The sequence below is a fragment of the Chenopodium album genome, chromosome 16, assembly GCF_948465745.1.
Source record: "Chenopodium album chromosome 16, dcCheAlbu1.1, whole genome shotgun sequence".
Lineage (NCBI taxonomy): Eukaryota > Viridiplantae > Streptophyta > Magnoliopsida > Caryophyllales > Amaranthaceae > Chenopodium > Chenopodium album.
In genome coordinates this window covers 7946638-7974394 of record NC_137849.1, presented here as the reverse complement: position 1 = coordinate 7974394, position 27757 = coordinate 7946638, and the positions used below count along the sequence as shown (strand labels likewise).

At 36.0% G+C, this 27757-nt stretch overlaps 1 protein-coding gene across 1 annotated transcript; it reads left to right on the top strand.

Moving 5' to 3' along the window:
• The first annotated feature begins 6099 nt into the window (after nt 1-6099).
• Nucleotides 6100-16519, top strand: LOC145586205 (ABC transporter B family member 19-like). Its single transcript, XM_081642978.1, has 10 exons — nt 6100-6806; nt 7025-7079; nt 7883-8058; nt 8838-9038; nt 9495-9754; nt 9851-10167; nt 10257-10480; nt 10597-11416; nt 11511-11752; nt 14882-16519. The coding sequence occupies exons 1-10, from the start codon at nt 6558-6560 to the stop codon at nt 16088-16090; spliced, it is 3753 nt and encodes a 1250-aa protein (XP_081499104.1). The 5' UTR covers nt 6100-6557; the 3' UTR covers nt 16091-16519.
• Nucleotides 16520-27757: the final 11238 nt, after the last annotated feature.

The following is a 27757-nucleotide window of genomic DNA, read 5'->3' as shown; positions in this document are numbered from 1 at the left end:
GAGGGAGAGAGGGAGGGGACGGCCTTTTTTTTTTAATTTTTTTGGCAGTCATTTCCGATGGCTTGACCATCGGAAATTTCCGATGGTTTATCTAGCCATCGGAAATATCCGACGGTTTTAGCCATCGGAAATTTCCGATGGAATTTCAGCCATCGGAATCCAAATTTTTCCGATGGCCATAAAAAACCATCGGAAAACAGATTTCCGATGGTTTTTCCATCGGAAAAGTACAAATTTCCGACGAAGGAATTTCCGACAACCTTTTTCCGATGGAAAGCCATCGGAAATCTGTTTTCCGATGGTTTTTGCGCAATTTCCGATGGATTTAAGCCATCGAAAATTGGCTCTTTTCTTGTAGTGAGACAAATTCCTACCCCAACCAATTAATTATATGTCACAAGGAAAGGTACTCCCTATAAAATACCAAAGATCTCTCCCGAGTTGTCAATGACTTCCCTAATTAACAATCAAATGTACTTCCATGGAATCATGCAAATTAAAGACATTAAGTCCGCCACCTTAACTTCCTAATAATCCATTCTAACTACTACCATGGAGAATTTCATACCCTTAATTGATTTATTCAAATCCGTCAAAACCTAACACCCGTTGTGATCAAGACAATGGAATAATAACAATACCAATTACCCCTAATCTAGTATTGGCATAAGCACAATCAATTAAACATGAACAATATAAATAATTAATTGAGAATTTAAAAGAATAAATCAAGTATCAATCATAGTTAGGGTTCAACCTAACCCTAGAAAGTAAGACCGGACACAAATAATAAATAAAAGAGAATTAAGCAAAGAAGAAATAATTAAAAGAACAACTAACTAGCTATATGGGGTTTACTAAAAAAAAAAAAAAAAAAAAAAAAAAAAAAAAAAAACCTAGCTATATGGGGTTGCTGCTCCTAGTTTTGTATCATGCGGCTACTCCCCCTTATTATCCCTAATAACTAGCAATATGTAAGCAAGGATAATATTGGAGAAGTTGAATACAATTAGAACTCCCAAAAATCAGCCAAAACGAGCCCAACTTCGTGTACAAAGTGTCAATCACGACTAGTGGCACACCTCTGCTGGCCACAGGCGGGCTATGGAGTGGGCTGCCCTTGCCACTCTTCTCTTTAGTGTGCTATCCACGGGTAGGCTATGGAGAAGGTCGTATGCCACACCTCGGTTGTGGAGTAGACTGTCCTTGTGTAATTTCCTTCTCTTTGTCGCATAAGAACATCTCCAATATATAGCTCGACTCACATAATAATTTATTCCTACAAATACAAAACAAGGAAAAATAACCCAAGGAGAGCAATAATCGAAATATATATAAAATGATGCTCAAATAATTAAATGTAGGGAGAAAGCATAACAAATATCATATAAATATGGTATATAAAAAGTGTATATTATTGTGCTATCAGTAAGTCTTGAAGATCATGCATACGGAAATAGACACCATATATATACTTCATCTATTTCTTTTTGTTCGTCTCAATTGATATCTATTTGCACAAGACAACCCTTAGTTATGTTTTAATTTATATCTAAAAGTTAATATTCTAATACTACATATATATTAATGCAAATTTAACAAGATCCTCACAATATATGTATTTTTGCTTATATTTTATCAAATAATATTCTTTGTAGTCAATATTTCTTCCTCTCTTATATGATAGAGTATAAAAACATATTTCTGGGCCTCAACCATAAGTTTAAGTTTTTGGTTGAGTTGGTCATCTAACATGATATCAGAGCCAACGTGACATAGAGGTCACGGGTTCGAATCTCACCATCCCTCCTTCAAAGTGGAATTAATTTGCACCAGGTGTGGGTGGACCTGTGTTGCCTCCACATTTGCCTTTCATGTGAGGGGGAGTGATAGAGTATAAAAACATATTCCTGAGCCTCAACCATTCTGACTTAAAAAAAAGTGTTTCAACTATTTTTAATACCCAAAACAATTACTTTCCTCCATTAAGTTCTATATTCATTTACCTGCAGTAATGAAAACATTTTGATAGTCATAATTCAAACAACTACTGTAAAATTTTCAAATTAAATGATACATTTATGTTCAAGGTGCCCTCAAAATAATTTAAATAAGATTAATGTCAAGTAATCTATTGACAAAATTATGTGAATTTCTTTTATTTGTGTTTATTTAGTAGCTGTAATTAAATACTCTAAACAAATATTCATATGAACTACAGAGTTTATTTAAAATTTTTTTTTAAAAAAAAACTCCATGTGTAAGAATAAATTACCTTCTCATATTATCTGCAAATGCAGGATTGCAAAATCATGGGATCGTATTAAGATCCTCCCCTCATTATATTATTTATATCCAAGTAGGATCATATAATCCTACAAACTTTAAGAACCTAAGCTACCTATAGACGTGTCAATTCGGATGATCGAATTGGGTCTGATTAGCCCGGATTAAGTCGGGTCATTTTTTAAAGTTAAGTCATGCTAAATTATTATGTCCACTTGAGTTCAAATCTGAATCGGATATTTTTCGGGTCGATTTCATATCAGTTATGGTGTACTTTTGACACCTCTACCTATGATCCGGATCAATCTCATAGTTTTGGGTCTTAGGATTGAATCGGGCTTTAAATAACAATGAGCACAAATCATAACTAGCAACTAATATCATAGAACAACCACCTCTACAGAACTACATCGATTTACATTATGGCATTTTGCTGAATATAATCGAAGTAGACACTATATTATATAAGTTACACAAATGACAAATAGTCAATGTTTCATTTATTTTGAAACAAGATGCCGGTAGATAGTCCACAAAGTAGCTCTAAAATATGTACTTATGTATGTGGATTTGGTGACACGAGATTCAATGTACATACTTAATGAATTAATGTGATTTCCTAGCTATAGACCTATTGCATAGATAGATCAATTAAATATGCCAAAGATATTAATTAAACTTAGCAAAGGTTTTGACCTCTTCCATATCCGATTTTAGCGTTTGAGTAATATTCCCTGCCTTTATTAAAGGATGGTAGCATAGAATGTGAGGTCTAGGACCTATACTAATCTCTAATTATTTGCGTATCATAATCATAAGCCATAATGCATGCTAAGAGTATAATTATTTGCGTATTATCATTATGCATGTTGAGCGTAAAACCAATTTGGGTGAGTATATTTTGTGTATAGCATGTGTTCCGGCACATAATGCTTAAATCAGGTATTTGCTTTGTATTTTTGTGATCGAGTTTGTCCATTCCCGTCTAAAATGCATATATGAAGCAATTTGAAATACAGCTTAAAAGAAGGATAGCCTCTGGCTTAGATAACCTTTATTTGAAGGGGAAAAGCTGGAAGAAGAGGTACAAGTGCCCTACAAATTAATAGCTGGAGCTGGAAGCAGGTGGGTTAAGGAAAAGCTGAAAGATAGTTTTAGAAATGATGTTTGGCTGGCAAATCCTAAGGGTAACTTAGTTGCTAGTGCTTATACTTGGTTAACTCAGAATGCAAGAGAGGTTCATTAGTGTAACTGGGTTTGGAATAGAGTTAATATTCCTAAATATAGATTCATTTGCTGGTTGGTCATGTGGAGAAGGATCATTGGATCAAAGTCAAATCTTAGCTTGCAAAGTGGGGCATTATCAGTGATGACTTGTGTTCTCTTTGTAATCTTGAGCCTGAGACTATTGATCACCTATTTTTTGATTGTCAGTATTGCAAGATGTGCTATGTCCAGTTGCAGAATGTAATTAGAGTCCAAGTTAATCTAGTGAACATTAAGGGTTGTAATGCTAAGCTGGAGCAGATTACAATGAGGTTCAGAAGAAGAGTTCTTTAGAGTTGTTTTGCAGGACTTATTTACTGCATTTGGCAGCAGAGAAAAAGGTGGTTTGGGATAAATGTCTGCAAAGTCCAAAGGCTGTAATTAGGGACTTGCAATTTGAGATTTTTTTGACATTTAGTTTTGTTATTCCTATCAAAATGAGCAGGAATAACATAAACTGGTATATGAGTCTTTTGTGTAAGTAAGGTGGGCGGGTGTGTGTTTGTTTTTTAGGTGGCGCTGGTTGTGCTGACTGATCTGCTCTAGGAGCAGATTTGTAAATTTGGTTGTTTTTGGTATTTATAATATTATTTTTATACTTTTTCCAAAAAAAAAAAAAAAAAAAAAAAAAAAAAGAGCTATAATAGAAAGGACAAAAGCAGGCACACGCATAGAAGAAAAGAGAAAGAGTGACGAAGAAAATAAGAAATGATCGAGGGAAAAAAAAAATGTATCACTAACACAACTTTTTTCCAAACTCAACTTGTTTTAAGTTAGGATTGGCATAGTTGGGCCACATTAGTTCTGTTATGTGGGGTAATGGAAATAGATTTTAAGGCTTTAGATTAAAGAAATTTGTTGTGCTATTCTTAGATTCAAATCAATTAACTGTTACAATTCAATCATCAAACCTTTAATTCATAAAGAACAAGATGAGACACTTCTAAGTGTACATAGACATTGTTGAATTTCATACAAAGATATATCGTAATTCTCTAATCTAACAAGTACAGACAACAAGACCATTGTACTTTCCTCATAAGTAAAAATTATAGAAATTATATATTATCACGCTTACATATAGCTTTTATCACGCTTGTCAATGCAAAACTTTAATTTCCCATAAGTAAAAATTATAGAAGTTATATATTATGATGATACTTATTGAGACGAATCTAACAAGATTTCACATTAATATGTTTTTACTTACATGTAATTCACAAAAGATGATCAAAGGAAGGGTGGTGAATGGTGTAAAAGTCAATGCGGGTCAAGTAAAAAAGAACGGAAAAAGTATATAATACTATCTATCAGGTTGAAATCTCAAAGTATTTATGTGGGAAGTTAATTAAATCCTCCAAAGAAAGAAGCAATCCTCACATTTCATATTGTGATTTGTATACGTGAGAAGAGTGTTTTGTTATAGTCATTTTCAAGTTCGTTCTGATGAATAATTAAGTTGGAGATATTTTAGCTCTATTATGTGCAAAATGCAATCCATGGTCTTTTTGAGGCTGTTCCACTTCTTACATTTATGGTATCTTCTTTGAAGCCCTCTCTTGAATTGATTTTGGAAAAAACTAGAAAGGAAAAATTGTCAAGAGTGATGATTGACATCTAGATACATACATTGAGATTTGAAAATGGTAGGAGTTGATGATAGACCTTTCAATCTCTTCACCCTTTTCCAATTAACCCCCCCCCCTCCAAAGTCCCTTGTAGTTTTACGAATGTTAGGCCGATTTACTAGAATACCTAAAAAAAAAAAAAAACTAAGAAATTTCCTCTAAAGAACACAAAAGCAAGCTATAACCAACAAATGAATTGCAATATAACGAATTAACGATGCCTCAATGGACTAGGATCTAGAAGGCAACTAATAGTATGCTATGAAACTACATGCAAAACTATCTCAGAAGATCTCATTAGATAAGGTATCAACATTGAATAGCAGTACTCGTTAGTCATATTAAACTCGTAGTGAAATGAATTAAATAGTGATTAATAAAAAATGAGCATATTGAGACATTTGTTAACTCTACGTCTACTAGTAACCGTTGGCAACATGATATATTGTGTTAATAAATCAAGATTTTTGTTTGACTATTCAATGATCATTCATGATATTCACTTAAATATAGTAGGGTCAAACTTTCAAGTATTATGTTTTTAGGCTATTTTTAAGTTCAAGGTGATCAATCTCAATATTCACATTCAAAATGCGTTTAAGATTTTAATTCACATATAACTAATTCTCAAAAGATTCATGTTTAAGTCAATCCTCAGGCTTGTTTTGGATTCAGTTCGGATCAAGATTATGATACATTACTTTCATATTGAAATACACCCATGATGAATTCATCCAAAGAAAAAAAGGAGATTTAGAGTTAGAAATTTTTTAATTTTTAATTTTTTTTTACAGGTAATGATTTCTCTTTCCAAGTACTAACGGCCCCACAGTATGGGCATGAAAGGCAAAACTTTGTTGCTATAAAACGACCTCAAAATCCCTCTCTCTCTTCTTGAACTTTCAATTCACTTCTTCACTTCCCCCCATTTCCCCCTTTGACCATCTCACTCACCTTCTTCCTTCTCTATCCCCACTTTCAGTCGGGCTTCCCAACCCAAACCCACCAACCCGACCCGACCCGAATCTCATAGCATCAAACAACTCACCCCATTTTCCCACATTGTGGGTAAATCGAGGGCACACACAAATTGAGAGACTAAATTTGACCAAACCAATTACCCTTTTTCATACTACTACCAAAACCAAAGTAGTGAGTTTATAAAATATAACAATCTTTCTTACACAAAAAATAAAATAAAATTAAATGTGTTTAAAAGAAAGATTCCTCTTCATTTAGTTCTACTTCTACTTGTCCTTCATTCCAGATCTCATTAATGGCGCTTAACTAAGCGCAACGGTCACATAACATTAATCAGCTAGTATATTTCTTATTGATCAAACCAAATAAATCAATAAGTGGAGTATTGTGTCATCAATGTCGCAGTCTACGGCCGAAGGAAAAGCCGTGGCCGAGGCCGAGAAGAAGAAGGATCAAACACTACCATTCTATCAGCTGTTTACATTTGCTGATAAGTATGATTATCTTTTAATGAGTATTGGGAGTTTAGGTGCTGTTATTCATGGCTCTTCTATGCCTGTTTTTTTCTTACTCTTTGGTGAGATGGTTAATGGGTTTGGTAAAAATCAGCTTAATCTTCAAACTATGACTCATGAAGTCTCCAAGGTAATTTTTTTTTTTTTTACATCATATACTCGGGTGTACCTCGAGCTAGTTTAACTTGTTAAGCTTAATGTTTTATTTATTTATTTTTATTTGACAAATGAGCAAATAAGTAGTTTGATCGTCCATGTTACAATGAATGATCTATCTTTATTAGATCTCAGATCTTTTCTTGATTTTCTAGTTTTAAATCTTTTTTGGGTTTCTTTGGATTTGTGCAGTATGCTTTGTATTTCGTCTACCTTGGCCTCATTGTATGCGCCTCGTCTTACGCAGGTGAGTTGGTTTATGATTATACTGTTCATTGCAAATTGCATTACAATTGATAAGTTACCTTAAAATCCCATTAATTTTATTATTTTCTGAAAATTAAGTCACTACTCGTATTTTAGTAGCGTGAATCATACTATTATGCTATAGTAAAGCTAAGCCTAATCCTTCTTTTATCCGAAATTAGTTGTCATCGTAATCATCTACTAACTTATTAAATGATTTCATACTTAGTTAAGTCTCTTCTATCTTCTTATCACCTTCCACTCCAAATGGGTGTGAATAGAAATCAAATTAGACTTCACTACTATTTTATATATAAACGTGATGTTTTCGGACATCTTAAAACAGGTAACAACAATTATTTTCGGACGCGAAAGTGAAGTGATGGAAGAGTGTAACTTTAAATTCAACAAATTGAAAAGAAAAAGGGTTATATTTTGGTACTATGACTTGACGAAATTCTTACTGTTGGGTATTCTTTGGTGATGCTAACTAAGCTTCATATCACAACATTTGTTAGGTGTGAGCTTTGCACGTGGTTCGTGGACCGTCCTTTTGTCGTTTTTATCTTTTATCTGTCAATTTTTATTCATTTTTTTGATATTTTATAATTTAATTAATTTTTTTTTTTATTAAAATTATTATCCCCACAAGTCACAACATCCCCATCACTAATATTCATGTTTTGTGATTCTTTCAATAATTAATTTTATCTATTATTGTGGGGTATCAAATTAGTTTCAGTAGATAAATAAAAGAATTTTCTCAAATTTTGATTGTTTTTATTTGGATTTTAATAATTGTAGAAATTGCTTGTTGGATGTACTCTGGAGAAAGGCAAGCAGGAACATTGAGAAAGAAATATTTAGAGGCTGTTTTAAAACAGGATGTGGGGTTCTTTGATACTGATGCTAGAACTGGTGATATTGTCTTCAGTGTTTCTACTGATACACTTCTTGTTCAAGATGCCATTAGCGAGAAGGTTCGTGTACACTTCTTATCAAAACTTATCTGAACTTGTTCGAACTTATCTGAACTTGCTAGAACTTATCGAACATATATTAGTGCTTCTATGAACCTATTAGAACTTATATTCCGTGAAACATGGTTTTTCTGAAGGCCAAAAGTACAAAGTGAAAGTTTTTAAGAAGGGGAAATAGTGAGGTGAACAATAGCGGAAACAACATTATTAATCTGAATAGTACAAGTTAATTTGATATGATTCAACCTATTCAATATCAATTGTAAAGCTAAAGGCCCACCCTTCCCATTCATGAGTGTCATGAAGCACGTTAGAAATCTTGCCTAATCAGGCGCCCTGATGTAACAACTTTAACATGCTTCTTTTTATGCTTTGTTATTGTGAGTACTTCCCATTTTTATTACACTGATTCTTCATTTCAGTTATAACGTCTTTGTCGAAAATTCTATGTTCCTAAATTTGATTAGAAATGCTAAGTTATGCCAGTTTATGCCAAGTTAGATATGGGAAAATGTACATGAAATGGTAATGACAATCCAATAATATGTATATTTTCGGTATAGTGTGTCCATGTAACGTATCATTGTACTGACCTTCCTAGGTTGTAGGATTGATTTTACGTGTCCTTGGTGGTGTATTTTACATACCAAATTAATACAAGGAATGTAGCATGTTGTCCCTTTTCTTTTTCTTGATAATATGTTACAAATTGTACGAGGATGAAGACCCTGGGAGTAAGTACAAAGTTTGATGGGTGAATGATATATATATATATGCAGGTGGGAAATTTCATACATTATCTATCAACGTTTTTGGCGGGATTGGTGGTTGGGTTTGTATCAGCATGGAAGCTAGCATTGCTGAGTGTTGCAGTAATTCCTGGAATCGCATTTGCAGGAGGTCTTTACGCTTACACTCTTACTGGACTCACGTCTAAGAGTCGTCAATCATATGCCAATGCTGGCATTATTGCTGAACAGGTCAGTCCCACACTTTTTCCTTTTGCAATTATTCAAGGGCATAAAATAGACAAAAAAGGAAAGGGGAGAGGCTGAATAAGGTGATTTGTTAGTGAGACTTTAGGTGCCATGATTTTGAATATGATATGTTGGTGTATTTTTGGCATGAACCTGCCATGCGTTTCGCGTTTTGTAGCTAGCTGGCTTTGTTTTTGAATCTTAATGATGACTCTTTTCCAACCCAAAAACTTTTGTGAATTGCTGATGAAGCTAGACTGTAATTATCTCTTTGCTAAGTTGCTTGTTTTTTTTCGATGTGTCCAATTATAATAGAAATGACATGTAGAATCATTAATTAAACATAATAATTATGAGCTTATGGTTTACAAGAAAGTTGGATTTGGGCTTGAATTTCCTTTTTGATCCATTTTAATAGCTTATTATATATGTTGATTATTCCGGAAAATTTTTATGTAGGCCATTGCGCAAGTTCGAACTGTGTATTCATATGTTGGGGAGACGAAGGCACTTGATTCATATTCCGATGCCATTCAAAATACTCTTAAACTTGGTTACAAGGCTGGGATGGCAAAGGGTTTGGGTCTTGGATGTACGTATGGTATTGCTTGCATGTCTTGGGCCCTTGTTTTTTGGTATGCTGGTGTTTTCATCAGGAATGGGCAGACTGATGGAGGAAAGGCTTTCACGGCCATTTTCTCCGCCATTGTTGGTGGCATGTAAGATCAAAAGACCTTTCACTCTCTACATCACTTTATTTTAAAGGAGGGAACGCAATAGCACTGGTTTTGACTTTTGCAACTTCATTATTACAGGAGCTTAGGTCAGTCATTCTCAAACCTTGGGGCCTTTAGCAAAGGGAAAGCAGCAGGATACAAGTTGATGGAGATAATCAAACAAAAGCCGACCATTGTTCAAGATCAGGCCGATGGGAAGTGTTTGGAAGAAGTCAGTGGAAATATAGAATTCAAAAATGTATCATTCAGCTATCCTTCTCGTCCTGATGTGATGATCTTTCGAGATTTTTCAATTTTCTTTCCTGCGGGAAAGACTGTTGCTGTGGTTGGTGGTAGTGGTTCAGGGAAGAGTACAGTTGTTTCCTTGATTGAGAGGTTCTATGATCCTAACGGCGGTAAGTTAGACAATTGGGTTCACTATGCATATTGGAAAAAAGACGAATGAATGTTTTTGCTTATAGCAATGATATTTGCATAATAACAGGTCAGGTTTTGCTGGACAACAATGACATTAGGACACTGCAATTAACATGGTTGCGTGGTCAAATTGGTCTGGTGAACCAAGAGCCGGCGCTCTTTGCTACTACCATTCTTGAGAATATTCTCTATGGAAAACCTGATGCTACAATGGCCGAGGTTGAAGCTGCTACCAATTCTGCCAATGCTCATAGCTTCATCACCTTGCTTCCAAATGGATACAACACCCATGTAAGATCTTTTTTTTGGTTGCAACATTGGACTTTCATTGTTATTATTCCTGCTCTGCATTTAATTGATAATTTGTCTAAATCTTTTGTTCATTCATTGATTTTTTGTGAATGCAGGTGGGTGAAAGGGGTGTTCAGCTTTCAGGTGGTCAGAAACAGAGAATAGCAATTGCAAGAGCAATGTTGAAGAACCCGAAAATTCTCCTCCTAGATGAAGCCACAAGTGCACTTGATGCGAGCTCTGAGAGCATAGTCCAAGAAGCACTTGACAGATTGATGGTGGGAAGAACAACAGTAGTTGTGGCCCATCGACTTTCCACCATCAGAAACGTCGACACAATTGCTGTAATTCAGCAAGGACAAGTTGTTGAGACAGGAACTCACGAGGAACTGATAGCTAAAGCAGGTGCCTATGCATCATTGATCCGGTTCCAAGAAATGGTTGGAAATAGGGATTTCTCAAACCCCTCTACACGTCGTACTCGCTCATCAAGACTGAGCTGTTCTCTTTCCACAAAATCCTTGAGCCTTCGTTCAGGAAGTTTGAGAAACTTAAGCTACTCATACAGTACTGGTCTTGATGGCCGGATTGAGATGGTTTCTAATGCAGAGTCAGAGAGGAAGAATCCTGCACCACGAAACTATTTCTTTAGGCTTCTTAAACTTAATGCCCCCGAATGGCCTTACTCAATCATGGGTGCTATAGGATCAATATTGTCCGGTTTTATTGGTCCGACTTTTGCTATCGTGATGAGTAATATGATCGAGGTTTTCTACTACTCGAATTATGCTTCTATGGAGAAGAAGACTAAGGAATATGTCTTCATCTACATTGGGGCAGGACTTTATGCTGTCGTTGCATACTTAATCCAGCATTACTTCTTTAGCATCATGGGTGAAAATCTTACAACCAGAGTTCGTAGGATGATGCTAGCAGGTAGTTTATTAGTCCTTTTCTAATCTTCTAATCATGACTAATTTAATCACTTTATCTTATATAATCGATTGTATTTTGCTTTGATTTTGTCCAGCAATTTTGAGGAATGAAGTCGGATGGTTCGATGAGGAAGAGCATAACTCTAGCCTTCTAGCAGCTCGCTTGGCAACTGATGCAGCCGATGTAAAATCTGCTATTGCTGAGAGGATTTCGGTTATACTGCAAAATATGACCTCACTTCTCACATCGTTCATCGTTGCTTTCATTGTGGAATGGAGGGTTTCACTTCTCATATTGGGAACATTCCCACTTCTAGTCCTTGCTAACTTTGCTCAGGTAAACACTCTTCTCCTTGATTAATATGCAAAATTTACCCCTCTTTTAACAATCACTTGTGTTTGTTTTAGCTGCTGTGTAATTCTCATCATGTAAATACTTCATGTTAGGACTAGTACTTGTCAAAAAAGTATTTCAGAAATAATCCATTAATAGCATTAAAAGCTCACTAGTCCAATTTTACCATTTTGCCCTTACTAAATGAATGCCTAATTATCCAAGGCCATTTCAACAAGAGAAACACTGTACATATTTACTGATACTTGCTTATTACCATTATAGTGCTTACTAGTTACTACCTATCTATGGAAATTAGAGTTGTTTTAGGTAAATATTAGTTGTCTAACTGTTACGCAAATAGCCAAACTTGTTTTATATCTATGATAATGATAGGACTAAGGCATAGTACTTTTTAATTTGTATACAACTGTAAAATTTACAAAAGACATAGGTAATGGGGTGTGGAAAAAATGTCAAAGACCAAAGTATTAAATTTGTAAGTTGAGAGTGTCAGCCACCCCTGCAATTCTGGGGTTTCTGGGTTGTCATCTATTGGAATCTTATGTTTCATTACTTGCAAAATAGTAAACGACAAATACTCCCTCTTTCTACGCATCTGCCTTGCACGTGCTTTCATCCCCTTACATTTCTCTCAACCTTTGGAAATCCACACTAACCCTCTTTTAATAATGTATCTTGGACCGCAGTCTTCATATTATTTACTTCTATAATGCTAAAATTTGATCACTTTTTGAACCCACCAAAGCTTATATTATAATATTGATGTCACAAACTTTGTATAGTATAAATAATATTTTATGGACAAGTACTTGGATCAGCTAATTTTGGTTATTCTAACTACATTAATGATTTCGGTTTCAGCTTCGGCTTCACACTAGACGTAGTTTGAATTCGGATTAGTGTATACTCTCTAATCTCTTAAACTTGTGTTAAGGAGTATTTTAATTTGTACCGGTACTAAGCAAAATGATTTTGCACATGTATAACCATGTTCGACATGGATATGTGCCAAGCGTCAGACACGACTATTTTGTGTAACTTTTCCATGACTTTGGTCTAAATGGAAATGTGAAAGTGTCCTGTTCATGTCTACATAGGATCCAACTACTGTTCAGTTATCTATCTCTAGGGGATAGTCTCTCCCTTATGTTTCCTTTCCTATACTTTCCGCCAAAAGATCTCAGTGAGTTAATTAATACTCCGTATCTTCTTGTAATAATGTTCACTTTATCTCTCCCCTAAATTTTTACTAGGAGTACTTGGTGTGAGACATGACAGAGAAAGAGAGTGAAAACAATGTGTGAGTTTCAAGAGATTCTTAGTCAGACCCGTGATCACATGCTCTATATTGTGAATTTCATGCTAACAATCATTCATCTTTTGATTCTTCATTAGTCGTACAGGATCCAAACACCCGATTCGCCCCATTAATCTAAGGTCTTGTACACAATTTGCTCGGATCGAGTTTATTAAGGTCCTGCTAAATTATTATTTCTATACAGATGATGAAATTCTAAAATGGGTCATTTCAAGTTAGGTTAAATAATTTTTAATCGAATTAGTTTTTAACACTTCTGGACCAATGTTATTCAACAAACCTGAACCGTACTAACCCGTAGTAACATTGATTCAATAATGTGGCTTATGTTTTAACCTTTTTCCCTAGTAATATCAACCAAAAGGTGAAAAAATATTCATATACTGTTTTCCACCACTTTTAACTGTTTAGGGTATTTCAAGTAAAAATTCTCTCTTGGAGTCCTACTTTTTTCCTTGTCCTAGAGTTCTGCAGAAACTAACGTTTTGTGTATCAGACCTAGATTGATCGCAATCTTTCCATATTTTATGGGTTTTTTTTTTTTATTTAATTGTGAAAATTGAAAATTCCAACATTTAGTCAAATTTATCAGTCCACGTGTCAGTCATTCAGGCCTGCTGTAGTTGTGGTCCTCTTGCTTCTTTTAATTAAGTTAGTTTCTGTATCTGACCCACCATGTTTGCAGAATTCAGTAACATGCAAAGCAACATTATTAAAAGCAGCCGTTAAAAGATTTTGAACTCCTTTGTTTAATTTATAACTGTACCTTGATTCTATTTCTTTTATTGCATTAGACCCACTAATTCTTACTTGTAGCCTTGTGGAGGGATCAATGATCATTTCTCACCGTGATCCGATACCGACCCAAAACAACCCGACTTAAGCTCAAGTAACCCGATCACCCGATCCATAGCATGCGAAATGACCTATTAGATTTTACTCAAACTTGACTGATGATCCGAATTGACAACACAATTAGATGTCTTGGGTACATGCAGGGGTCTTTAGAAAGGGGGGTGGGGGGTACCCATATTGGACTTTTGACACTCAGACACGGGTATGACACCCGGACACTTCACTTTTAGTTCAAAATCATGGACCTTTTTCACAAAATAGCCGAGTCGGACGCTTGAATACGTACCCGTGTCAGATATGAGTACCCGAGTTCAAGTAACATAGTTAATTGTAATATTGCTATAAGAAAATAACAATATTGTGGTAAGTTTTAATATTTTTACATTAAGAATGATTATGATCATAATGTAATTTTAAGTACGAGTGGTAAAATTAAGACAGAGATAGTACACTAGTATGGACTATTAAGTGATTCAAGATCACTTGGTTATAGTGAATTAGTGATCGTTCTAGAAAGTAATCTGGTGACTCCTGTTGTCAATTTTGCTTCCATGTGATTAGTTTTGTTAAGATACTACCTTTTTCCGACATTTAGCGTAATAATCCTGAACTTTTAATTGATGTTACATGACTAAGTAGGGCTTTGATATTTTATAAGGAAAGTGACTGAAATTATGTTACCAATAGCAGTTAGTCTTTGTATTTTTCCTTTGATTAATTGCTAATAAAGAAGCTTGGTAGCAAAATTGATTCTATGCAATGGGCTTGTACTCTTCTGGTTCGAATATTATCAGACTGTTCAATATTTTCTCCTAGGAGTCCTAGCGCCTTTTATTGAGGATAAAGTTACTCACGATGATTTAGGTTGTGTAATGTAACTAATGTAAGCATTACATTGTGGAGATTTCTAATGTACTTTGCAATGCAATCTGCAGCAACTATCACTGAAAGGATTCGCGGGAGACACAGCCAAAGCACATGCAAAAACGAGCATGATTGCAGGTGAGGGTGTGAGCAACATTAGAACAGTAGCTGCATTCAATGCTCAGGAGAAGATCCTATCCCTTTTCTGCCACGAGCTTAGGGTGCCACAAAAACGTAGCTTCCGTCGTAGTCAAACTTCTGGCAGTCTCTTTGGTATTTCTCAGCTAGCTTTGTATGGTTCAGAAGCCCTCATTCTCTGGTATGGTGCTCATCTCGTAAGCAAAGGTCTTTCGACTTTCTCCAAAGTCATCAAGGTCTTTGTAGTCTTAGTCATCACAGCCAACTCAGTTGCTGAAACTGTGAGCCTTGCTCCTGAGATCATAAGGGGTGGAGAGGCTGTGGGGTCCGTCTTCTCAATCTTAGACAGATGCACAAGGATTGACCCAGACGATTCAGAAGCAGAACCTGTTGAATCCATACGTGGGGAGATTGAATTCCGTCATGTTGATTTTGCATACCCTACTCGCCCTGATATCCTTGTGTTTAAGGATTTCAACCTTAGAATTCGAGCAGGCCAAAGCCAAGCCCTAGTCGGAGCAAGTGGGTCTGGGAAGAGCTCGGTCATTGCATTGATAGAAAGGTTCTATGACCCATGTGGAGGAAAAGTTATGATCGATGGCAAGGACATCCGGAGATTGAACCTCAAAGCGCTTAGACTTAAGATTGGTTTAGTGCAACAAGAACCAGCCCTTTTTGCTGCTAGCATCTTTGATAATATCGTGTATGGGAAAGAAGGAGCAACAGAAGCAGAGGTTATTGAAGCTGCTCGAGCAGCTAACGTGCATGGTTTTGTCAGTGCATTACCCGAGGGCTACAAAACAACAGTTGGAGAACGAGGAGTTCAGCTTTCTGGAGGACAGAAGCAGAGGATTGCTATCGCTAGAGCAGTACTCAAGGACCCTGCCATCCTTCTTTTAGATGAGGCTACTAGTGCCCTAGACGCCGAATCAGAGTGTGTGCTCCAAGAGGCTCTTGAGAGATTAATGAGAGGCCGAACCTCTGTGCTTGTTGCACATCGTTTGTCCACAATAAGGGGAGTTAGTAGTATAGGAGTGGTCCAAGATGGGCGCATTGTAGAACAAGGTAGCCACTCCGAGTTAATCAGTAGGCCTGAGGGGGCTTACTCTCGCCTTTCACAACTTCAACTCCATCACGTGTGAGTGAGCAAGCAAGCACGGTCCAATCATAGCCATAGGGTGATATTGTGTAGCATTATTCGAGTTGCTATGATTAGTAAAATTTGTGTTATCTACGACGTTAACAAGCCGTCGGTTTTAGCTAATTCTTTTTCAATGATGGTGGTGGGTGATGGTGATTGCTGTAGATATGGGGCATAGTAAGGCTATTTCTAGGTTTTTTCTTATTTAATCCAAAATTTGATTTCTGTATTACGAATGGAGGGTTCTGAAAAAAAAAAGGACTGTTTGCATGTGAGCTGAGTTTGGTTAGAGTTTTCTTGTAGGCTTTTTCATTTACTTGCTGGAAAAAGATCTGCTGAAGACCTTTCCAGCATAACTAAAAAAGCTCCCTTTTTTCTATTTTTTATGTTTGGTTACATGAAATGCATATTTTGGAGCTATTTTGCTTCTCTTTCTCTGACCAAATTCATGTGTTTTTCTACTGTATGTTATTTTTTAGATATATTGCACTTTGGCCAGCTTTAACTCGGACATTACAGTCGACTTATGAACATTAAATACATTTCCTTCCTTAGATGATTATATCGATTTTTAAACTCGCGACATGATTACATGTTAATGTTTAATTTTCTTATACTGTTTATAGTAACCTTTAGGTCTAAAGTATATTATTATATTCTAATATTGAAAAAAAAAAGGCAGACATCAACAACTAGACACTGTTTGGAAGCATAATAATCTAAAAAGCTAACTTTATATTGAAATAAATTATTGAGTTACAACATAAAAAGATTGATTTAGAATATGCTACTTTCATGATGATTAAAGATTGTGGTATATGCTTAAAAGAGAAAAACATGTTATATGTCCATTAAAAGATAGCGCATGTCTAAAGACAGAGCTTTAACAATCTTTTTAATGAGGAAAGGAAGATGATTAATGTCTGGCCTGATATTATACTATCATATAACTAAGTAGGATACTATGAGACTAGGATGCACGGACTCGGGTACGGGTGTCGGACTCGGGTATGGGTCTAAGTGTTAGACTCGGAAAATTCTAAAATTAAGGATCCGGGGACACGCTTTTAAAGAGTCCAAATTTTGGATTTGGACTCGGGGACACGGAAATGCAAAAAAAAAAAAAAAAAAAAATACTATAATAATAAAAAAATAGTTAATTATTCAATGATTTTTTAATTTTATTTTAAATTTTTTATTTAGTTCTATACCTGACAGGAAAAAAAACAAAGTAAGAAAGAAAAGTCAAAGTACATTTATTGTTCAGATTAAAATAAAGATAAAAGAAAAGGGAAAAAAGAAAAGGTAAACTTGGTAAAGAGGAGTTAGAGGACACGTTATTATCCCCACCTACTCCCACCTCCACAATTAAAAAAAAAAAAAAAGAAAACAGAAATTGCAACTTGAAAATGTCGAAGAACTAGAACAACCCAGCCTCCCGTCACCGGCTAAGAAAACCGGCAACTTCTTGGTGCTGCCTGTTCGTCTTTCCCTTCCGATCAAAAGCCCTAAGATTTCGACTCTTGTTTTGGTGAATCCGATCTTCTATTTTAGATCTAGGGTTTATGACTGACGAGTCCACTTTTTCTCCCAAGTGTCCGACCCGGATTCCGTGTCCGCACCCGGGTCGCGTCGCGTCGACACCGGTACGGTGGGGTGGTTGGCCGAGTCCGAGCTTCGCAGCTATGAGATGCTCTTGTACTATAGTATTATGGGCATTTATATATAAGATTTAATGTATGGAAATTATGCATAATGATCTTTATTTTGGTGGGTGGAGGGCCCAAATGAGTGGCAAAACATAGAACTTTTTAGAGCAATGATTTATTTGTAGTGATTTTAAGTATGGTGGAAAATTATTAGAGTGTGCCACTTGACACCTTTTAGATTCATGAATGTGTTTGAGAATGTAACATGAAAAACCCCATGAATTTCATTCATATATATGTAGTGTAATTATTTTAGACTTAGCATTGGAATTGAGTTTAGTTGAGATTTAGGGGTTGTTTGGTTGATAAAATAAAATGGGGAAAGTGAAAATTTATGGGATTTTATAATTTAGGAAAACGTAAAAATGGGGAAGTTGGAATTTATGGGAGTTTTCACTTCCCACAAAATGTAGGAAGTAGATTACTTAGGCCCCTTTTGATCGTTCAAAATTCATGGAAATTTTAACTTCCCATTGTCACAACCAAACAAGTCAAAGAAAATCCTAGGAATTTCATTTGGGAAATAATTTCCCATGAAATACAACTTGCTACGGGAAAATTATTTCCCGTGTCAACGAGGCCTTAGTTTGATTTATGTTGTAGTTGATTCAATTCATCATGGATTTATTTACATATGTTGAAAATCACTCATTATGTGACATGATTGACTGTGTTTGGCACGACAAAGTGGTCCGATTGAAATATGTCTGACTAAACATGAAAAAATTAACGAAAACCACATATTAGTAGGGAGTCTCCTTATAATTAAATAGTAGCCTGGAAGTTCTCATAGACAACCCCTACTTGATTCAACATGACTTATATTTGGACCAATTCTAATAGACGACTACTACTTGATTCAACATGACTTATATTAAGGGTTGTTTACGTTAGGTTAACTGTACCATTTTGCCTTAACAGTACGGTTAACCGTTATACCGGTTACTAAGGGTCTGTTATGATTGATTGAATTGAGCTGAACTGAACTGAATTGAATTGAACTGAACTGAATTGAATATTTTATGAGAGAGGAAATTAAGAACTGAACTGAACTTATTGGAGCTGAACTGAACTGAAAATAAGCTGAAAAGAATAGGCCCTAAATAACACAAACCGTAACCGTACCATTAAGGAATGGTTAACCGTTTTTACGGTACGGTTATCGATTAACCACTAATCATTAAATTAATTTTAAATCAATACCTTTTTGCTCTTCCAATAGTTCCAACCTTAATATAGGGCAATAAAAGACCCTAAAACATTACATCCTATGGTTCTTTATTTCGTAGTTACCCAAAATGGAAATAAGAATCAAGTTTTCCAAACTACAGACAGAGAAGTTTTTAAGAAAAAGATAGAAATAGATACAGCACATAATCATAAAGATCAGAATGAAAACAACTAAGAGGCAGAAGTGCTTCCAATTCCAGAGAAATCTGCTTCAAAGGCAGCAATAGCACTTGTTGGGATGACATAATGAGGCTTATGCCCAAGGTGCATATCCATAGCATACTAACCCAAATAATGGGCTAACTGAATGCACTCCTTGGGGATATGATTGAAGATGATCACTAAATCCTTATTTAGAAGCAGCTTTCCTATGTCAATGGTAACAACAGCTAGTTCATGATGATTGTTGTCAACTTCCTTGTCCATCAGCGTAGTAATAGATTTGGAATCAGTCTCAACTTCCAGATACTTAATTGGGAAGGCCCTGGCAAAGTTCAACCCTTCTCTTAAAGCATAAAGTTTAGTAGCCAAAGCACACGGGGCATTGTATTTGCTTCAGTACCCAGAGTACCAAGTGCCTTTCTCAGTTATGAAAACACCCCCACCCCCACCTTCAGTGGTACTCTTCCAAGCTCCATCAGTATTCAACTTCAAAAAACAGGTCTTGGCGGTTTCCAGCCAGAAGCAGAAATAGACCCTGCAGTTCCTGTCTCTCCAACCTTCTCCTTCCTCTTTGAATTACCCTATAAAACAAAAGAGTTGATTTGGTTGTCTAAAATGAATCTGTTGAACAAAGAGTTGCAATTATAGACTTCTTTATTGAAAATGATCCCATTTCTAAGCTTCCAAATTTGCCATATTCCCATAACAAAGATGCATGCATCTCCATTTATCTCTTTGAACAAAATTGAAAACCAACCAATCCTCCCAATTGGAGTTCATAAATATTGAGTAATCAAAAGAGTTTGGAGGTTTCAGCTTGACCAAAATCATCTTCCAGAGAATGATGGAAGAAAGGCAATCTCTAAAAAGATGAATGAAATTTTCTAGATGGGATTGACATCTTGAACAGATGGGATCAAAATTAGGATACTTGTAAGCAAGAAGAGAGGCGGTAGGAATGATAGAAAGAATGCAATTTCACAAAAACACTTTATACTTGAAAGGAACCTTGAGTTTCCATAGGATTTTCCAATTAAAATCGAAATTCAAGGGGACTGGTGAAGGTGTTGTAGAGAGAAAATATGCAGTTTTGATAGTGAAGGCCGGAACCTGATTTGTGAGGATGCCATCTAATTTGATCAGAGGATAGGTGAGAATCAATGATAGACAAAGGAGTACAAACAATCAAATCATAAATATGATCAAGAAGAAGATGATTAACATCATTCAGATACTAAGACTCTCCAATGGCATTTGGATTGGGGGATATCTCTATCAAGGATTTTATACAAAGGGGCTGTACCAATCCAATGATGATACCATAAAAAAGTATCCTTCCATTTCCTATTCTAACAACAATACCTTGAGCTAGCAATTCTCTTCCCTTAATAATATCCCTCCACCGAGGGGATTGAGAAGGATTAGTGAAGCAATCCATGAAATTGGATCTAGGAAAATACTTATCCTTCAAAATTTTGACCCATAGCTTATCAGGTTTTGTTAGAATGATCCATCCTAACTTTGCCATGAAAGCAAGGTTCCACTCTCTAAGAGATCTAACATCCAACCCTTCCAAAGCAATATGTTTTGTAATGTTTTTCCATTTTGTTCTAGGGGAATATCTAATTGCTTCAACTCTATTCCAAAGGAATTTCTCACAATGTTTCTCAAGATCATTTAGAACAACAACATGAAGGAGACTTGTTTGTATAGCATGAATAGGGTAAGAATTCAGGACAGCCTTTAGAAGAGTGCATCTACCATCCATATTCAACAATTTAGCTTGCTAACCCTTAATTTTATTCATGGACTTAGAGAGTAAATCCATGTAATCTACTTTTTTGAGTTTGGTAGGGCTAATATTGACTCCAAGATACTTACCAAAAGAGGAGCTGGACTTGAAATTGGCCAAAGTAGAAATTTGTGATCTAATATTGAATTCCATTTTAGGGGGGAAAATGATACAAGATTTTAAAATCACTGACTTTCAAACCGGAGAAAGATCCAAAGTCAGCAGGATAGAAAGCATAGTCTAAATATGTGAGATGGTAGCAGATCCAAAGAGAAAGATATCATCAGCACAGAATAAATGAGAGATGTTATAATGCTTAGAAATCCTAAGAGGTTTCCAATGTCCTTGATTTACACTTTCCTCAATTAGAAGGGAGGGTCTTTCCATAGATAGAACAAAAATGTAAGAAGAAAGGGGATCCCCTTGCCTAATTCCTCTAGAAGGCTTAAAGGAATAAATGATCTCTCCATTCCAAAGAACAGAAATTGAAGGAGAAGATATACAATGCATAATGAGTTTGATAATTGAACTTGGAAAACCAAAGAGGGAAAGAGTTTCAGAGATGAAAGACCATTCAAGACAGTCATAGGCTTTAGTAAGATCAAGCTTTAAAGCCATGACATTCTTTCCTTTCTTGCACTTATGGAAAAGATGAGCTACCTCTTTGATGATAATGATATTATCCTCCATGCATCTACCCTTGATGAAACTAGATTGAAGGGGGGTAATGATCCTATCCAACACATTTCTTATTCTAGAAGAAAGAATCTTTGTGATTAGCTTGTAAATGGTGTTACAAAGCCAATGGGTCTAAAATCAGACATAAACAGAGGATTATCCTTCTTTGGAATAAGGCAAATATAGGAGTGATTAACTTCAAAGGAAAGAGAACTTGTAGTGAACAAATTGACTACAAACTCAAAGATGGAAGACCCTAACTCAGGCCAGGATTTTTGAAAGAAGAGGGGTTGGATTCCATCTAGACCTGGGCTTTTGATAGGATCCATATTTAAGAGACTGAATTTCACTTCATTGAAAGTAAGAAGAGCTTCAATGATAGTTTGCTCACTCTGAGTGAGGGAGTGAATGGTAGAGCTAGGTAAAGAGTGTGAAGAATTAAAAGAGCAGCTAGCAAAAAGAGATATAAAATGTTCTCTAGCTAATCTTTTTAAGTCAGCTTGATCATGAATAAGCTGTCCTGATGAATCATTCAAAGCAACAATCTTTCCCCTACTTTTTCTAACTTTGGCTAACACATGAAAATATTTTGTGTTATAATCCCCAAATTTCCTCCAATTTATCCCTGCCTTTTGAGCCCAAATTATTCTCTCCATCTTATAAATAGAATTCAACTCAGCCAGAAGAGACTTTTCCAAGTTTACAAGAAAATTGGAATGGTGTTTAGCTAAGGCAATTTGGATACCATTTATTCTAGCAAGCAAAGGTTTTCTTTTTTAGCTTTAGATTCCTAAAAACATTCGAATTCCAGCTAGAAATATTGTTGAGAAAATGGGTTCTTCCTTCTAAGAAAGGAAGCTTAACAATCTTAATATGGCAATTAGATATAAGGAAAATTTTAAAATCTGAATGTTCAAGCCATACTTCTTTACATCTGAAAGGAAAGGGGCCTTTAATAGGAATGTTATCCAAAGTAACTAGAATAGGTTTATGATTAGAATGAGTTCTAACCAAAGTAGTTACCTGAACTTGATAGAAGCTATCAACAAAAGCAGCATTGGCTATTGCACGATCAAGGCGTTCCTTTATCAAATTTCTGCCCAAACGTGCATTCTCCCAAGTGTAGGGGTTTCCAGCACTACCAAGATCTATAAGACCAGCATCATTAACAAAATTGTTAATGTTTTGGCACTGAGAGGTTTTGAAGCTTCAGCCACCTTGCTTTTCAGCTTGCGAAGTCACTTCATTCATATCCCAACTACCAACCATGGAGTAGTAGGAGGAGGGAGATTCTGTTGCATGTTGTTCCAGAATGCATTCCTTTCCCTGGCTACACTAGGTGCATGCATTCCAGTTATCAAAACCTCTGGCTTATAAGGGCGGAACTTGAACAAGGAATGAAATTTGTGATCCTCAGCAGTGTACATAAGAAGATCAAGAGTAGATTTCCAATATACACATATTGTAATACCCCGTATTTTTATACGTATTTTATTTTAAATAAGTATTTTGTTAGGCATTTAAATAATTTGAAATGAATTATTTATGGCATTTTAATTTTTTATTTTAAATAAGTTTGAAAATATTTTTTTAAAAGAAAAGTTTTATTTAATAATTATTTTATTAAGTTGGGATTTAATTTAGGAAAGTTTTATTTTAGTTAAGTTTTATTAAGAAAGGGACTAGGAAAGATTAAAAAAGGAAATTTTAGGTAAGAAGGGTTTTTAGAGAAAGGGGTATAAATATTCAGCACTTGGGCAAATTAAACTTTGCCCAAAGTGGAGAATACCCAAGGTAACTTTCTCTCCCTGCTCCTTTATTTCTTTTTCTTTTTCTTTCATTTCCCCTTCCCCTTTTTGCACGGCCGGCCACCACCACACACCACCGGCCGCCACCACAGCCACCGACGCAACGGCCAGCAGCCGCGGCGGCATTGGCAGGGCGCGGCAGCATCCCAGTCGTGCCGTGGTGGCTGTTGCTGTCCGGCCTCCCTTTCGAAAAAAAAATTATTTTTTTTATTTTTCTTTTGTTTAATCCTAGATCTAATTATAAATTATGAGTTTTGTGATGGTTTTATGATGATTGATTTTAAGTATGATGTGAATTAATTTTTCAGATTTTAAATTTAATTAAAAAGCCCCAATTTTGAAACCCTAGATCTATAAATAATTGATTATTGAAGGAATATGATTTAGGGTGGTTTAAACCTTTAATTTAAGGGTTTTAAAGTATAATTACAGCAAGTTTTCATGAATTAATATTGCTGGAATTTTTGTTAGTAAGCTAAAAATTAAGTTTCTCGAAGGAATTTTGACTACCCATTAATTGGGATTAAAGTGAGAGGTTTTAAATTAATTTTCAGTTTGTTTTAATTAAATTATGAGTGGTTTAATTAGAGTATATATTTCTGAAAATTTCTGTGGAGTAGATTTTAATGCCATATTATGATTTTGGATTGTAGGAGACTTTGAAGTGAGCGATTTCTATTAGTCGTGGCGATTTTAAGATCGTATTCAAGGTACGTTTGCGTACTTGAAATTTATTTGATGATGTAGGATCATGCTAGGCTTGAATAATTAATTCCAAATAGAATTATGATAGCTTTTGGTTGGAATTTATTATTTGGTTGATGTTGGTGATTGAAATATATTGAGATATTATGGGATATTATTTGATATGATAGAATATTATCTTGTATATTTTAGTTAACTTCCTATTTTCCTAGGATTATCTTTTATTCTAGGGTTAGAAGTTGTAACTATATATAATTTTCATGAGGATTAATGAGGGGCAAGCCACACAATTATCTTTTCCTCTCTAATTTGTCATGGTATCAGAGCAGGTTAATTTTTTTTCCTTCAACATAAACAACCATGGCCGGCGGTGAGACACCACCTCCGTCCCCTTTACCTATAATTATGGGTAATGCAAAAATTCATGAAAATCATCTATATTGTCAATTTGATGATACTTGTTGGATTATAGATACCAGAGCTACTCATCATGTTACCGGCAATAAATCTTGGTTATTTGATACCTACAACATTGAATGTCCAGTTGGGTTACCGAATGGCGAGAGTGTGCTCGCTACTTTGGAAGGATCAGTCCGCTTGTCAGATAAAATCACCATTAATGGAGTTCTTTTTGTGCCGCATTTGACTTGCAATTTAATTTCCGTTTCACAACTTAGTGATCAATTAAAAGTTGTTGTTCAATTTAATTCATATATGTGTGCTATACAGTACCAAATGAAGGAGCTGATTGGAACGGGGATTTGACGAGACGGACTTTATTACTTATTTAGCAAACCGAATGTGGTGCAACGTGTGTCTGTGATCGAAGCAACATCAGATTTAATTTGGAGTTATGGCATAGAAGAATGGGTCATCCTTCGAAAAGAGTGGTAAAGCTACTTCCTCATATTCGTAATAATAAAGGTAGCCTAGCAAAGGGATGTGAGGTGTGTTTTCGTGCTCAACACCCTAGAGACAAATTTCCTTTGAGTGAGAATAAATCATCTAGAATTTTCGAGAAAATACATTGTGATTTGTGGGGTCCGTATAGACATGTTTCGTCATGCGAGGCTCGTTATTTTTTAACCATTGTTGATGACTTTTCTAGAGCGGTTTGGATTTATTTGTTGATTGATAAGACTGAAGTATTTAGGATGTTTATGGCCTTTGTTGCTATGGTTGACAGGCAATTTAATCAAACAATTAAAATTGTTCAGAGTGATAATAGAACCGAATTTAATTGTTTGATTGATTATTTTGTTGCAACTGGAATTATTTTTCAAACCTCATCTGTGGGTATTCCTCAATAAAATGGGAGAGTAGCTAGAGCGAAAACATAAACATATTCTTAATGTCGGGAGAGCCTTGAGATTCCACGCCAAATTGCCTATCTATTTTTGGGGTGAATGTGTTTTAGCTGCAGTTCATTTGATTAATAGAACCCCAACTCCACTCCTACAAAATAAAACCCCTTTTGAAATTCTTTTTGATAAATCTCCTTCGTTTGATGCTATTCGTACTTTTGGGTGCTTGTGTTTTGCTCACAATTAAAAGATTAAAGGGGATAAATTTGCTAGTAGAAGTCGTAAGTGTGTCTTCATGGGGTATCCGTTTGGGAAAAAGGGGCGGAAGTTGTTTGACCTTGAAACAAAGGAATTTTTTGTCTCTCGTGATGTGAAATTTGTGGAAAAAGTTTTTCCTTTTGGTTGCCCCGAGGATATTAATATTGATCCAAAAATTTGTGATACGGTGGATGATGTTCATAATGATTTTGCGGAACTTGCATTGAGTGAGGATGATTTTACAGCCAATAATGTTGCCAATGGGACTGAAAATATTAATGGAGGGGATACTAGTGAGCGTCATTTGCAAGACCAGCAGGAGGCAGCCTTCCCCGTAGGCACCCCGCGGCAAAATGCTGCTGCCCGCAGGGGGGCTGCGGAGGGCACTGCTGACCAGTCCGAGCAGCAGCAGCAGACTACACAGCAACACACTGCTGCTGCCCATCAGTCAAAACAGCAGCAGCAGCAGACAGAGTAACACCACACTGTTGCTGCCCACCAGTTAGAACAGCAGCAGCAGCCCGATCAGCGGCATGGAGACGCTGCTGCCACTACCCATCCGCATCAAATTGAGCATACCCACAACAGTGTTTTGTCCTCTTCACAACAGCAACACAATGTTGATATGGGTCAAGGTTTTCGAGAAAAATATCCCTATGTTTTGCTCCGTGATTTTGTTACACACACGGTTATTGCTAAAAGTCCGTCTCCGCCTTCCAATCAGACTTGGGGTACTCCGTACCCTTTAGCAAATTATATAAATTTTAACAAATTTTCTGTGAATTATCAAAAATTTATTTCAGCCGTTGTCCAAAGCAAAGATCCAAAATCTTTCAAATAAGCTATGAAATATGATGGGTGGTGCAAGTCCATGAAAGAAGAAATCCGAGCTTTAGAAGACAATGGTACTTGGACCTTGGAACATCTTCCTCTAGGAAAAAGAGCTCTAGGCAGTCAATGGGTCTACAAGACCAAGTTTTTGTCAAATGGAGACGTAGAGTGTCTCAAATCTCGTTTTGTAGTGTTTGGCAATCATCAGAAAGCAAGGGTAGATTATGAAGAAACCTTTGCTCCGGTTGCAAAAATGACGATGGTGCGCACTGTCCTAGCTATTGCAGTTGCAAAAAATTGGGAGTTACATCAGATGGATGTGCACAATGCCTTCTTACATGGTGATCTCGGCGAGGATGTCTACATGAAATTGCCACAGGGTTTTGAAAGCTCGGATCCTTCCTTGGTTTGCAGACTTCAAAAGTCGCTTTATGGCTTGAAACAGGCTCCTCAATGTTGGTTTGCAAAGCTTACCACGGCCTTAAAACAGTATGGTTTCATACAATCTTAATCTGATTACTCTTTATTCACATATACTACAGGCAACGTTCAGATTACTATCTTAGTTTATGTTGACGATTTAATTATTTCTGGGAATGATTCGCTGCATTAACTGGTTTTAAGGCTTATCTTAGTGATTGCTTCAAGATGAAGGACCTTGGTCCTTTGAAATATTTTTTGGCTACTCCGTAGCTCTTCAGGTTTGTTTTTGTGCCAACGAAAGTATACATTGGACATTATTTCTGAAGCAGGACTTTTGGGAGCAAAGCCTAGTGGCTTTCCTATGGAGCAGAATCATAAGTTGAGTCTAGCTACCGGTGATCTTCTCTCTGATCCGGAGGCATACCGAAAACTAGTAGGCCGTTTGATTTATATAGCTGTTACTCGCCCTGATTTAGCATACTCAATTCATGTTTTGTCTCAGTTTATGCAAGAACCTCGTAGTGAGCATTGGGATGCTCGTTAAGGGTGGTTCGTTATTTGAAAGGCACTCCGGGATAGGGTATTTTATTGAGCTCTGATTGTGACTTGAATCTGCAAGGTTGGTGTAACTCGGATTGGGCTGCTTGTCCTCTCACTCGTCGTTCTTTGTCTGGTTGGCTAGTGTTTCTTGGTAAGTCTCCCATCTCATGGAAAACCAAGAAGCAACCCACAGTGTCAACATCATCTTCGGAAGCTGAGTATAGGTCC

Coding starts and splice junctions, on each gene's coding strand:
- LOC145586205 (XM_081642978.1), top strand. CDS start 6,558: ATGTCGCAGTCTACGGCCGAAGGAAAAGCCGTGGCCGAGGCCGAGAAG. Junction 8,059..8,837: donor AAGATGCCATTAGCGAGAAG/GTTCGTGTACAC, acceptor ATATATATGCAG/GTGGGAAATTTCATACATTA. Junction 9,755..9,850: donor TCCGCCATTGTTGGTGGCAT/GTAAGATCAAAA, acceptor TCATTATTACAG/GAGCTTAGGTCAGTCATTCT.